Below are 15,957 nucleotides of genomic sequence, written 5' to 3' on the forward strand. Positions count from 1 at the left end.
GAATTACACACTCTCCTCCTCTCTCTCTTAGACACTTTGCTCCTCTCTTTCTCTTCATCTACCCTCTCTTACACTCTCCCCCTCTCTCACACACACTCCCCCATTCTCCACTTCTCTCTCAGATTCCCCCCACTCCCACACTTCCTCACATTCTCCACCACTCTCTTTCTTTCATACTCTTTCTCCCTCTCTCATACTTTCACCTCTCCCAAACTCTCTCTTATTTCACATACTCTCCCCCTCCTCTCTCACACACTCTTTGTCCCTCCTATTTCACACACTCTCTCTCACACGCTGTCCTGCTTTCTCACACACTCTCCCCCCACTCGTTCATACTTTCCCCCACTCTGACATATTCTCACCCTCTCTCACACACTCTCCCCCTCCCACACACTCCCCTTTCCCTCAAACACTTCCCCTCTCTCACACAATCTCCCCCCCCCCCCTTCTCTCATTTGCGAGTTAATAAATCCTGCTGCAACAATTAACCTTAGAGAATCTGGATGATTTTTAAGTAGTGTTGGTAATAGATTCACTTTGTAGATCAATACTAGGAGAGTATTTTCCTGCAATATTGTTGGTAGTTGAGAAGTAGCTGGATGAATCAGTATTAAACTATTTTCTTACAATACTTGTTCCGGGCTTCTCAGCTTGTGAACAAATTCACTCTCAACTTGTAAACAAATTTTGTTTACATGCAGTCACAAGATAAAACCACCTGTATTAAAAAGTCAAGGTTTTCTCATCAACTGTACTTTACACAAGGAAATACCCAATGTTAGAGACAATTAAGCAAAATAGAAAACAGAAATTCCATACCAATTATAATACCTTGGTTGACTACGAGAATGAGCTTGATTATATGAAAGTAAACAAAAACTTCAGATCTAAATTGAATAAATCAAAGGATTTTAAGTGAATTAATCACTGTGTCCACTGATCAATGCACTGTCTGTCCAGTAGTGTTACAGCAGCTGAATGGCTGGACACATTTATAAATAATGTTACAAAACTGAGGGATAGTTGGACAGTATTCTGAGCATATAGCTACACAAGTTAAAGTTCTGATTTCCATATACTGTAGACTTTGTGTAGTGATACTATAACTAATAACCAATTTTTGTTATGATATCCCAGTCATTGATCTTGAGTCTGGGGACATTGTAGTGGTGCTAGGGTCAGAATTAACAGTTAGCTAAATTCCCAATATAAACCTAGTGGCACGGGTCAGCGGAGGAAGTGTCACAGCTATAAGTCATGCACACAAGTTCGAGGTCAATTTCAAGACACTAAAGAATAAGATAATTTCCAGGGTCTCCTAAGACTTCATGGATTCCTTTTCGGTCAGAGTAAACCAGATAAAAACTGATCTGAGGATATAAACATTTATTCCTGGAGCAAGATCAAGACTAGGCCATTACATTGCAAGATTGAGTTACATGCAATACGTTACTGTATTTTACAATCCTTTCATATGACCATGGCCTATTGGCCTGCAGATTGCAAAGCAAAACAACAAGGGCATAACAGCTTTATTTAAATTTTGATTGCCATAATGTGATAACTGCTTACCTTACCAATGATTGACTCTGATGTCTTGCCACATACTGTGCCTTCTGACTGCTGTAACTGGCGCCGGTTAGCTCAGCAATCCAGCCAATCCAGCCAACCACACATGATTTTAAATAAATATTTGTCACCCCCTGACCAGTGTTCTCTCTAAGGACATATTTTTTTGGGCGACCCAGTAGTGAAACAGTTAATAACTGAACCATATGTCAGATGGGAAGAAGTAGGCACTGCAAAAAGGTGCTAGATAAAAATTCCAAAATGTATTACAAAAAGGCATAAAGCATAAAAAAGCACAGACATAAAGCAAGCAGACAAACAGACATGCCGTCTGGCGCGTTTCACGCCTCCTAGTGGTGCTTACTCATAGACAATAACTGAACCATACCTTGCTGTGTGCATTGTGTAGTCTTTTCTAACGGCAGGGTGTGGTTCACTAATTAACTGTTTCACTGCTGGACTTCTCACAAAATCTGGTCTTAGAGGTAACAATGCTCCTGACTAGTGCCAGTTAGCTCAGCAGTCCAGTTGGCAACCATCATTTAAAAAATAAATAAATCTGTAGTTAAAAAAAAAGTGCACTCTCTTTTAGAAAAAGGTATGCAAGTGCACACACATACACACACCTTAGAGGGAACAGTGGCTGTGAGGGCCTGTGAACCAGTATACAAGCTATGAGAGCTGACGGTGGTGTGTATTGTGCCTATAAATACTTAATTTGCATCATACAAGCCACTGCTAACCCTCTGAGAATGTGTGGTGTTTGAATGCTGATGCATGGGCACTCATAGCATATGTGCATACCCCACTGAAACACAGTAAAAACCTTTACTAGAAGCATTTTCGCTAATGGAAGTATTTTGCCAAAATGCTTCTATTGAAAATTGAAATGCACCAATGCACATTTCAATTTTGACCTTTCTATAACTTAAAATTGTATGCTATCTCTGAATTATGAATCATCTTTCATTTTGATGTTCATTTTCCCTTGACATTCAAGGGTGTATTTTTTTTACTTGCAATTTTTGTTGGGATACAATAATAAATGGCCTTTAACATATTTGTACAATTTACAAATATTTTGAATCATACGTGAATCTAACAGTTTCAGCTGCACAACTAATTCTGTACTTTTTAGAATTTATACTGAATAATAAACATAATTTTCAATATCATTTTCATTTATCCAAATACCGTTCCCATCTTCTCACTTATGTTTTAGGATTCTGGATTGTCCATGTGGATAGGCACCAAGATGTCACCTCTTGGCTCACTTCCCATATGGATTGTTGTTCTTATATCTTGTATAATAGTGACCTCTGTAACTGAAGTGGCAAGTAACCCAGCTACCATCACGATATTCTTGCCTATTCTAGCACCTTTGGTAAGTATATACACTGTAAGTTACAATTGCACTTGTTTCTGTCTGAAACTACTATTAATATGCTATATATCATGCTGTAGATTATTGGTAAGGAAGGAAGCCTAAATGTGACATTATTAGTTGATAGGACCACTCTTTCCAGGCCTAACCTTTTGGCAGGGTAAAGGTGGCACTCACCCAGTGCTCCTCACTTGTCAGAGGCGAGATTATGAGTAGGTGCAATGTACATCCTATGTTTAATTTATGAAGAAGTGTTTAATGTATCAGGAGGTGAAATATTTAGTGTTATTTTTTTAGGTAACACTGGATTTTGGGACAGGGGTGGGACATACAGGAGGAGTGGAATAAGGGCACTGGACTAAGAGGCCCAATTTGTGGGCACAGCAATGCAAAGGGTGGCCCATAACATAGTGACATTGACACCTCTCTTTAAAGGGACACCAAAACCAATTTTTTTCTTTCGTGATTCAGATAGAGCATGCAAATTTAAGCAACTTTCTAATTTTCTCCTAGTATCAATTTTTATTCGTTCTCTTGGTATCTTTATTTGAAAAAGAAGTCTTTTAAGCTAAGGAGCCAGCCAATTTTTTGTTCAGTACCCTGGACAGCACGTGTTTATTGGTGAGTGAATTTATCCACCAATCAGCAAGAACAAACCAGGTTGTTCACCAAAAATGGGCCCGCATCTAAACTTACATTTTTGCTTTTCAAATAAAGATACCAAGAGAATGAAACATTTTTATATAATAGGAGTAAATTAGAAAGTTGCTTAAAATTGCATGCTTTATTTGTATCACAAACGAAAAAAAATTTGGTTCAGTGTGACTTCAATGATATTACTGCTTACAGTGGTTGTGGTGGGCCCTATTGAACAGTAAAACCGTTTTTAAATGTGTAATTAAAAAAAAAAAGCTGTGACATTTAAAATGATGTGTTTCAGATGTTGCAATTACAATGTAATCATATGAAATACTGCAGCTTCAGGTTAGGTCAGGATTTGGGTTAGCTGCTTAAAGGCAGGACACACATGTACACGCTGCGCACCGCTCCGCTTGCAGTGTGTCACAGCCTTAACTGTCAGAGAGGACTGCAATGCTTTGTAACCTTTTGAAATGACATTACACATGCTGTCCGCCAACAAGACACAGAGGCCCATTTATCAAGCTCCGGATGGAGCTTGATGCCCCGTGTTTTTGGCGAGTCTTCTGACTCGCCAGAAACACAAGTTATGGAGCAGCAACCTAAAGACCGCTGCTCCATAACCCTGTCCGCCTGCTCTGATGAGGCGGACAGGAATCGCCACAATTCAACCCGATCGAGTACGATCGGGTTGATTGACACCTCCCTGCTGGCGGCCGATTGGCTCTTGTGAGCTGCTGGTGCAATGCTGAATACGGAGAGCGTATTGCTCTCCGCATTCAGCGATGTCTGTCGGACCTGATCCTCACTGTCGCATCAGGTCCGACAGACATTTGGTAAATCGGCCTCACAGTGTCAATGTGTTAACAAGCAAGCAGTTTGTGTAAGTGATTTTTGTTGGACATTTGTTTATCCTTAAATCATACACACAATTAGCTGTGAATCTCTTATTTAGTTTAGGACATTCAATTTGAGCTGTGTGACATTGATATTTAAATTAAAATTAGATTTAAATTAAAATGTCTTTGAGAGAGATTTGAAACCGTGACATTCAGTTCAGCGGAAAGGTGAAGGTTTTTAAACTGATATTCAAACTAAAAAAAAATACAAATTATGGCTCACAATTGATCGTTTTGTATTATTGCAACTGATGTTGGAGATAGTCTGGCAGATAGAAGGTGTAGATTCAAATTACAAGAGATTTTCAGCATAACATAATCAAAAATAAGTGATGCAAGCAACCCGCAGAAGCGGTTTTAGGGGCATATTTATCAAAGTGTCAATCTCAGTGCATTCGCCGGTGTCAATACGCTCGCCAGACACCGCTGACGCGGATCCACATACGATCCCCTTATTTATAAAAAATGTCAAAAACACGCACGTGAAGTACGGAGCGATAAGCATCAGACTGTTGTTAACTAACAGTCATCGATGATGCGGTTATTCAGGTTTTTCCCAACTTTATTTATACCATTTCATTACTGTCCATGAACAAGCACATTTCTCTAAAGCTAATCTTTTATTTTTCATCTGTTAATGTCCAAGAAATAGATAGATGTATGCCTCAACAAACAATATCTCATTTTATTTTTTTTATATTTTTTTATTGAACGCCAACAATCATATAAATTTCCATTATAAACAGTGATATTATTGGCATTACAGAGTTTTTATGAAAAAAAATTTCTTTATACATTTAGCTTAATATAAACTGAGTATTAAACAATACAAACAAATATAACACTCTGCTGAGGTGTGCATGGTTGTAAGTAGTATAGTGCCTAACTTTTTTTATTGAGCTACGTGATTTGAGGAGTAGTTTAGTATGTATGAATCCCATAGGGATTGTACGAGTACATAGAGGTCTAAGTTCTTAATTTTCAGGTAGTGGAATTCCTCTAAGGAAATTGTGCGGTTACATTCTTGTTGCCAATGTATTATAGATGGGATTTTATCAGACTTCCAGTTTCTGGCTATGAGTATTTTGAAACAGTTAGCTAGGATGTTGAACCGTTTTTTCTGTGGTGTGTAGAATTTTTTGGAGGTTTTGTTGAAGAGCCAGAGGCATGGGTCAAGTGGGGTATTAAATTCTAGAATTTTACTTGTTTCTCATGATATAGCATCCCATGCATCCTGTATTTTAGGGCAGAGCCACCAAATGTGGGCCATATGTGCATTTACTGCACCACATCTCCAACAGGTCGTAGTATTAAGCCTAAATATTTTTTGGCACCTTGCAGGAGTTAGATACCATCTTTGTAGGATCTTAATATTGAGTTCAACATATCTACTGGAGATGGAAGATTTGTTAATACATGTGTATATATGAAGGGAATCTTCATAGGATATATCTATATTTAGTTTGGTGTTCCATCTGTCTATGTAATATGGGGAGTTTCCAGGTAGGGACTGTTGCAATATGGTAAATGTAAGTGAAAGGGCATGTCTTGTGGGAGTATTTTTTGTACAAAGAGATTCAAAAGATGTCAACGATCTGAGCATGTTTCTGTTTTGTTGGTGAGAAGAAATATACGAATGGCATTGTCTGTAGAATAGCCAATTTCAGAAAATCGTGTATCCCTGTGTAACAAGTTCATTTAGGGTGTTTGAGTGTCGGTCATCCCCCAGATGATAAATTTGAAGTATTCTGTTAGTTGGACCTATGATTGTTTTTGGGTGATGGAGGCCTGGTATGAATTCCGAGTTGTGGGTCAGGGGTGTAAGTGGAGAGATCCTAGAAGATATGTGTGGGTATTCCACCAATATCTTGTCCCAAACAGAGAATGTTTCTGCTATGATTTTAGTAGGGTCTTTTATATGTTTGTCCCTGTCTTTTGGGGTCCAACAAAGTGTGCTTAAGTATGTGGATTTGGTCATTTCATGTTCAAGTTGGACCCATATTTCATTGGTGATGTTTGAGGACCAGTTTAGAATGCATTGGAGGAAAATCGCTTGTCGGTATTTATGGAAGTCAGGGACGCCTAAGCCTCCCATGTCCATAGGGAGGAGCATCATTTTTTTTATTAATTTGAGCTTCGGTATTTCTCCAGATGAACTCAAATAATTTGTTCTGTAGGGAAGAAATAAAAGTGTTGGGGAGTGGAATAGGGAGTGTTTGAAATAAGTATAATAATATTGGGAGAATATTCATCTTAATAAGGTTAATTCTGCCTAACCATGAGATTTTTTCTCATCCAAGATGAGAGGTGAGAAAATTATAGATTTGAGAAGGGGTTTATAGTTAAAGTTACATAAGTCTTGTGTGTTGGGAGTCAGGTGGATACCCAAATATTTAAGTGAAAGCGGTTGCCATTTAAATGAGCAAATGTTTCTAACTTTTCATACTTCTGTGGTGGGGAGGTTGACATTAAGGATTTCCGATTTATTTTTGTTTATCAGAAAATTTGACATCCGTCTGAAGTCATCAAGGCTGTTTATGATATGAGGAATGGAGGTCAATGGTCTGGTGATGCAGAACAAAATATCATCGGCATATAACATCATTTTATGGTGTGTATTTGCTATTTGTATACCGGTGATATGAGGGTGGTTTTGTATTTTAAGGGCAAGAATCTCAATTATGCATGCAAACAGGAGTGGCGAGAGGGGGCAACCCTGCCTGGTACCACTCAAAATTCCGAATGGGGCCGACAGAGTGCCATTAACTCGCACCCGTGACGATGGTGAGGAGTACATCACAAATGTGTTGTCTATAAAGTTTTTGCCTATTCCCATCTTGACGAGAACGGATCTAAGGAACTGCCAACTGACACGGTCGAAAGCTTTCTCCGCATCAGTCGACAGAACCAGGAGGGGAATCTGCTGGGAGGTGGTGTATTCAATTAGCTGAGTAATTCTGACCGTGTTGTCCTTTGCTTCCCTAGATGGGATGAATCCAACTTGGTGTCTATGGATAAGGCTTGGGAGAACTAAATGTAAGCGATATGCGAGAAGTTTTGAAAATATTTTTAAATCTGTATTTAGCAGGGAAATTGGTCTATAATTTTCTACATATAAAGGGTCTTTACCAGGTTTGGGAATGATTGAGATTTGGGTTTCTAGCATGTGTTTGGGAAAGGGTTATTATCTGAAATTGAATTGAAAAGGGAGAGGATATGAGGGTTGAGAATACAGGGAGTGCAGAATTATTAGGCAAGTTGTATTTTTGAGGATTAATTTTATTATTTAACAACAACCATGTTCTCAATGAACCCAAAAAACTCATTAATATCAAAGCTGAATAGTTTTGGAAGTAGTTTTTAGTTTGTTTTTAGTTATAGCTATTTTAGGGGGATATCTGTGTGTGCAGGTGACTATTACTGTGCATAATTATTAGGCAACTTAACAAAAAACAAATATATACCCATTTCAATTATTTATTTTTACCAGTGAAACCAATATAACATCTCAACATTCACAAATATACATTTCTGACATTCAAAAACAAAACAAAAACAAATCAGTGACCAATATAGCCACCTTTCTTTGCAAGGACACTCAAAAGTCTGCCATCCATGGATTCTGTCAGTGTTTTGATCTGTTCACCATCAACATTGCGTGCAGCAGCAACCACAGCCTCCCAGACACTGTTCAGAGAGGTGTACTGTTTTCCCTCCTTGTAAATCTCACATTTGATGATGGACCACAGGTTCTCAATGGGGTTCAGATCAGGTGAACAAGGAGGCCATGTCATTAGATTTTCTTCTTTTATACCCTTTCTTGCCAGCCACGCTGTGGAGTACTTGGACGCGTGTGATGGAGCATTGTCCTGCATGAAAATCATGTTTTTCTTGAAGGATGCAGACTTCTTCCTGTACCACTGCTTGAAGAAGGTGTCTTCCAGAAACTGGCAGTAGGACTGGGAGTTGAGCTTGACTCCATCCTCAACCCGAAAAGGCCCCACAAGCTCATCTTTGATGATACCAGCCCAAACCAGTACTCCACCTCCACCTTGCTGGCGTCTGAGTCGGACTGGAGCTCTCTGCCCTTTACCAATCCAGCCACGGGCCCATCCATCTGGCCCATCAAGACTCACTCTCATTTCATCAGTCCATAAAACCTTAGAAAAATCAGTCTTGAGATATTTCTTGGCCCAGTCTTGACGTTTCAGCTTGTGTGTCTTGTTCAGTGGTTGTCATCTTTCAGCCTTTCTTACCTTGGCCATGTCTCTGAGTATTGCACACCTTGTGCTTTTGGGCACTCCAGTGATGTTGCAGCTCTGAAATATGGCCAGAGGCATGGGTCAAGTGGGGTATTAAATTCTAGAATTTTACTTGTTTCTCATGATATAGCATCCCATGCATCCTGTATTTTAGGGCAGAGCCACCAAATGTGGGCCATATGTGCATTTACTGCACCACATCTCCAACAGGTCGTAGTATTAAGCCTAAATATTTTTTGGCACCTTGCAGGAGTTAGATACCATCTTTGTAGGATCTTAATATTGAGTTCAACATATCTACTGGAGATGGAAGATTTGTTAATACATGTGTATATATGAAGGGAATCTTCATAGGATATATCTATATTTAGTTTGGTGTTCCATCTGTCTATGTAATATGGGGAGTTTCCAGGTAGGGACTGTTGCAATATGGTAAATGTAAGTGAAAGGGCATGTCTTGTGGGAGTATTTTTTGTACAAAGAGATTCAAAAGATGTCAACGATCTGAGCATGTTTCTGTTTTGTTGGTGAGAAGAAATATACGAATGGCATTGTCTGTAGAATAGCCAATTTCAGAAAATCGTGTATCCCTGTGTAACAAGTTCATTTAGGGTGTTTGAGTGTCGGTCATCCCCCAGATGATAAATTTGAAGTATTCTGTTAGTTGGACCTATGATTGTTTTTGGGTGATGGAGGCCTGGTATGAATTCCGAGTTGTGGGTCAGGGGTGTAAGTGGAGAGATCCTAGAAGATATGTGTGGGTATTCCACCAATATCTTGTCCCAAACAGAGAATGTTTCTGCTATGATTTTAGTAGGGTCTTTTATATGTTTGTCCCTGTCTTTTGGGGTCCAACAAAGTGTGCTTAAGTATGTGGATTTGGTCATTTCATGTTCAAGTTGGACCCATATTTCATTGGTGATGTTTGAGGACCAGTTTAGAATGCATTGGAGGAAAATCGCTTGTCGGTATTTATGGAAGTCAGGGACGCCTAAGCCTCCCATGTCCATAGGGAGGAGCATCATTTTTTTTATTAATTTGAGCTTCGGTATTTCTCCAGATGAACTCAAATAATTTGTTCTGTAGGGAAGAAATAAAAGTGTTGGGGAGTGGAATAGGGAGTGTTTGAAATAAGTATAATAATATTGGGAGAATATTCATCTTAATAAGGTTAATTCTGCCTAACCATGAGATTTTTTCTCATCCAAGATGAGAGGTGAGAAAATTATAGATTTGAGAAGGGGTTTATAGTTAAAGTTACATAAGTCTTGTGTGTTGGGAGTCAGGTGGATACCCAAATATTTAAGTGAAAGCGGTTGCCATTTAAATGAGCAAATGTTTCTAACTTTTCATACTTCTGTGGTGGGGAGGTTGACATTAAGGATTTCCGATTTATTTTTGTTTATCAGAAAATTTGACATCCGTCTGAAGTCATCAAGGCTGTTTATGATATGAGGAATGGAGGTCAATGGTCTGGTGATGCAGAACAAAATATCATCGGCATATAACATCATTTTATGGTGTGTATTTGCTATTTGTATACCGGTGATATGAGGGTGGTTTTGTATTTTAAGGGCAAGAATCTCAATTACGCATGCAAACAGGAGTGGCGAGAGGGGGCAACCCTGCCTGGTACCACTCAAAATTCCGAATGGGGCCGACAGAGTGCCATTAACTCGCACCCGTGACGAAGGTGAGGAGTACATCACAAATGTGTTGTCTATAAAGTTTTTGCCTATTCCCATCTTGACGAGAACGGATCTAAGGAACTGCCAACTGACACGGTCGAAAGCTTTCTCCGCATCAGTCGACAGAACCAGGAGGGGAATCTGCTGGGAGGTGGTGTATTCAATTAGCTGAGTTATTCTGACCGTGTTGTCCTTTGCTTCCCTAGATGGGATGAATCCAACTTGGTGTCTATGGATAAGGCTTGGGAGAACTAAATGTAAGCGATATGCGAGAAGTTTTGAAAATATTTTTAAATCTGTATTTAGCAGGGAAATTGGTCTATAATTTTCTACATATAAAGGGTCTTTACCAGGTTTGGGAATGATTGAGATTTGGGTTTCTAGCATGTGTTTGGGAAAGGGTTATTATCTGAAATTGAATTGAAAAGGGAGAGGATATGAGGGTTGAGAATACAGGGAGTGCAGAATTATTAGGCAAGTTGTATTTTTGAGGATTAATTTTATTATTTAACAACAACCATGTTCTCAATGAACCCAAAAAACTCATTAATATCAAAGCTGAATAGTTTTGGAAGTAGTTTTTAGTTTGTTTTTAGTTATAGCTATTTTAGGGGGATATCTGTGTGTGCAGGTGACTATTACTGTGCATAATTATTAGGCAACTTAACAAAAAACAAATATATACCCATTTCAATTATTTATTTTTACCAGTGAAACCAATATAACATCTCAACATTCACAAATATACATTTCTGACATTCAAAAACAAAACAAAAACAAATCAGTGACCAATATAGCCACCTTTCTTTGCAAGGACACTCAAAAGTCTGCCATCCATGGATTCTGTCAGTGTTTTGATCTGTTCACCATCAACATTGCGTGCAGCAGCAACCACAGCCTCCCAGACACTGTTCAGAGAGGTGTACTGTTTTCCCTCCTTGTAAATCTCACATTTGATGATGGACCACAGGTTCTCAATGGGGTTCAGATCAGGTGAACAAGGAGGCCATGTCATTAGATTTTCTTCTTTTATACCCTTTCTTGCCAGCCACGCTGTGGAGTACTTGGACGCGTGTGATGGAGCATTGTCCTGCATGAAAATCATGTTTTTCTTGAAGGATGCAGACTTCTTCCTGTACCACTGCTTGAAGAAGGTGTCTTCCAGAAACTGGCAGTAGGACTGGGAGTTGAGCTTGACTCCATCCTCAACCCGAAAAGGCCCCACAAGCTCATCTTTGATGATACCAGCCCAAACCAGTACTCCACCTCCACCTTGCTGGCGTCTGAGTCGGACTGGAGCTCTCTGCCCTTTACCAATCCAGCCACGGGCCCATCCATCTGGCCCATCAAGACTCACTCTCATTTCATCAGTCCATAAAACCTTAGAAAAATCAGTCTTGAGATATTTCTTGGCCCAGTCTTGACGTTTCAGCTTGTGTGTCTTGTTCAGTGGTTGTCATCTTTCAGCCTTTCTTACCTTGGCCATGTCTCTGAGTATTGCACACCTTGTGCTTTTGGGCACTCCAGTGATGTTGCAGCTCTGAAATATGGCCAAACTGGTGGCAAGTGGCATCTTGGCAGCTGCACGCTTGACTTTTCTCAGTTCATGGGCAGTTATTTTGCGCCTTGGTTTTTCCACACGCTTCTTGCGACCCTGTTGACTATTTTGAATGAAACGCTTGATTGTTCGATGATCACGCTTCAGAAGCTTTGCAATTTTAAGAGTGCTGCATCCCTCTGCAAGATATCTCACTATTTTTTACTTTTCTGAGCCTGTCAAGTCCTTCTTTTGACCCATTTTGCCAAAAGAAAGGAAGTTGCCTAATAATTATGCACACCTGATATAGGGTGTTGATGTCATTAGACCACACCCCTTCTCATTACAGAGATGCACATCACCTAATATGCTTAATTGGTAGTAGGCTTTCGAGCCTATACAGCTTGGAGTAAGACAACATGCATAAAGAGGATGATGTGGTCAAAATACTCATTTGCCTAATAATTCTGCACTCCCTGTATCTATATAATGTTTATAGTAGAAGTTAGTAAAGCCATCTGGGCCAGGGGCCTTATCCATAGGTAGGTCTTTTATAACTTTTTGGAGTTCCTCGAGCAAAAACGGATCTAACAGCTTTCTTTGTTCTAGGGAGATTTTAGGGATAGGAATGTCTGATAAGTAATGTTCTATAGGGTGGGTTGAGTGTTCTGGGCTGTCCTGGGGAGCGGAGGGTAAGGTATCTGAAAGGTTATACAGGTAATACAGTCAGAATGTCTCAGCAATTGTTGCCGTATCGTTATGTATGTTATAATTAGAGGATTTGAGTGACATTATGTAGGATCTATTCATTCTGAGTTTCAATTTTCGTGCAAAGATTTTGCTACATTTGTTGTCCCGTTCGTAGTAAGGCTGGCGGAGCTTTAGGGCAGGGCATTTATATTCTTTATCTAGAATATTGTTAACTATCACCTAGATTATGAGTTTTGCGTTAGAGGCTGTGCGGTGCTAACGAGCAGTTTTCTCTCACAGCTCACTTACCTACAGCGCTGGTCTTACGAGTTTTCAGAAACCCATCGTTAAAAGACTAGAAGTGAGCATTGAGCAAAATTTTGCTCATTACTGCACTCCAATACCAGCGCTGCTTAAGTCAGCGGTGAGCTGGTCGTACGTGCTCGTGCATGATTTCCCCATAGGAATCAATGGGGAGAACCGGTTGAAAAAAAGTCTAACAACTGCAAAAAAGCAGCGTAAAACTCCTTAACGCAGCCCCATTGATTCCTATGGGGAAATAAAAGTTATATCTACACCTAACACCCTAACATGAACCCAAAGTCTAAACACCCCTAACCTTACACTTATTAACCCCTAATCTGCCACCCCCAACATCGCCAACACCTACATTATAATTATTAACCCCTAATCTGCTGCCCCCAATATCGCTGACACCTACATTATATTTATTAACCCCTAATCTGCCGCCCCCAACGTCACGACCACCTACCTACACTTACTAACCCCTAATCTGCCACCCCCAATGTCGCCGCCACTATAATAAACATATTAGCCCCTAAACCGCCACACTTTCGCCTTGCAAACATTAGTTAAATATTATTAACCCCTAATCTGCCGGCCCTAACATCGCTGCCACCTACCTACATTTATTAACCCCTAATCTGCCGCCCCCAACGTCGCCGCCACTATATTAAAGTTATTAACCCCTAAACCTAAGTCTAACCCTAAACCTAACACCCCCTAACTTAAATATAATTTAAATAAATCTAAATAAACATTACTATCATTAACTACATTATTCCTATTTAAAACTAAATACTTACCTATAAAATGAACCCTAAGCTAGCTACAATATAACTAATAGCTACATTGTAGTTAGCTTAGGGTTTATTTTTATTTTACAGGCAAGTTTGTAATTATTTTAACTAGGTAGAATAGTTATTAAATAGTTATTAACTATTTAATAACTACCTAGCTAAAATAAATACAAATTTACCTGTAAAATAAAACCTAACCTAAGTTACACTAACACCTAACACTACACTATAATTAAATAAATTACATAAATTAAAAACAATTCAATAATAAATTAGCTAAAGTACAACCCCCCCACTAAATTACAGAAAATAATAAACAAATTACAGAAATTTAAACTAATTACACCTAATTTAATAGCCCTATTAAAACAAAAAAGTCCCCCCAAAATAAAAAAAAACCCTAGCCTAAACTAAACTACCAATAGCCCTTAAAAGGGCCTTTTGCGGGTCATTGCCCCAAAGTAATCAGCTCTTTTACCTGTAAAAAAAAATACAAACAACCCCCCCAACAGTAAAACATACCATCCACACAACCAACCCCCCAAATCAAATGCTAGCTAAAAACACCTAAGCTCCCCATAGCCCTGAAAAGGGCATTTGTATGGGCATTGCCCTTAAAAGGACAGTTAGCTCTTTTGCCGCCCAAAGTCCCTAACCTAAAAATAAAACCCACCCAATAAACCTTTAAAAAAAAACTAACACTAACCCCTTGAAGATTGACTTACCGGGAGACATCTTCATCCAAGCCGGGGGAAGTGGTCCTTCAGACGGGCAGAAGTCTTCATACAAGCCGGGCAGAAGTGGTCCTCCAGACGGGCAGAAGTCTTCATCCAGACGGCATCTTCTATCTTCATCCATCCAGCACGGAGCGGGTCCATCTTCAAGAACTCCGACGCGGAGCATCCTCTTCATCCGATGACTAACACAGAATGAAGGTACCTTTAAGTGACGTCATCCAAGATGGCGTCCCTTAGATTCCGATTGGCTGATAGAATTCTATAAGCCAAACGGAATTAAGGTAGAAAAAATCCTATTGGCTGATACAATCAGCCAATAGGATTGAATTTAAATCCTATTGGATTATCCAATCAGCCAATAGGATTGAGCTTGCATTCTGTTGGCTGATTGATTTTAAGGGTGTATTGGGTAGATTTTATTTTTAGGTTAGGGACTTTGGGAGGCAAAAGAGCTAACTGCCCTTTTAGGAGCAATGCCCATCCAAATGCCCTTTTCAGGGCAATGGGGAGCTTAGGTTTTTTTAACTAGTATTTTATTTGGGCTAGGTTTTTTTCTTTATTTGGGGGGGCTTTTTTATTTTAATAGGGCTATTAGATTAGGTGTAATTAGTTTAAATATCTGTAATTTTTTTTTTTTTTTTCTGTAATTTAGTGTTTGCTTTTTTTGTACTTTAGATAATTTAATTTAATTTAGCTAATTGTATTTCATTTAGTTAATTTATTTAATTATAGTGTAGTGTTAGGTGTAATTGTAACTTAGGTTAGGTTTTATTTTACAGGAACATTTGTATTTATTTTTGCTAGGTAGTTATTAAATAGTTAATAACTATTTAATAACTATTCTACCTAGTTAAAATAATTACAAACTTGCCTGTAAAATAAAAATAAACCCTAAGCTAGCTACAATGTAACTATTAGTTATATTGTAGCTAGCTTAGGGTTCATTTTATAGGTAAGTATTTAGTTTTAAATAGGAATAATGTAGTTAATGATAGTAATGTTTATTTAGATTTATTTAAATTATATTTAAGTTAGGGGGTGTTAGGTTTAGGGTTAGACTTAGGTTTAGGGGTTAATAACTTTAATATAGTGGCGGCGACGTTGGGGGCGGCAGATTAGGGGTTAATAAATGTAGGTAGGTGGCAGCGATGTTAGGGCCAGCAGATTAGGGGTTAATAATATTTAACTAATGTTTGCAAGGCGAAAGTGTGGCGGTTTAGGGGCTAATATGTTTATTATAGTGGCGGCGACATTGGGGTGGCAGATTAGGGGTTAGTAAGTGTAGGTAGGTGGTGGTGACGTTGGGTTCATTTTATAGGTAAGTATTTAGTTTTAAATAGGAATAATGTAGTTGGGGGCGGCAGATTAGGGGTTAATAAATGTATGAAGGTGGCGGCGATGTTAGGGACGGCTGATTAGGGGTTAATAATATTTAACTAGTGTTTGCGAGGT

General features: G+C 39.0%; 1 protein-coding gene across 2 annotated transcripts in view; it reads left to right on the forward strand.

The window, feature by feature from the left end:
- The window catches only part of SLC13A1 (solute carrier family 13 member 1), a 258,307-nt gene that overhangs the window by 211,569 nt on the left and 30,781 nt on the right, over window positions 1-15,957 (forward strand). For both annotated transcript variants that reach the window (XM_053716667.1, XM_053716666.1), the window contains one exon: window positions 2,792-2,953. In XM_053716667.1, the coding sequence (XP_053572642.1) occupies window positions 2,792-2,953 (162 nt within the window). The remainder of the gene's footprint in view (window positions 1-2,791; window positions 2,954-15,957) is intronic.

This window comes from Bombina bombina, chromosome 6 (assembly GCF_027579735.1).
Source record: "Bombina bombina isolate aBomBom1 chromosome 6, aBomBom1.pri, whole genome shotgun sequence".
Lineage (NCBI taxonomy): Eukaryota > Metazoa > Chordata > Amphibia > Anura > Bombinatoridae > Bombina > Bombina bombina.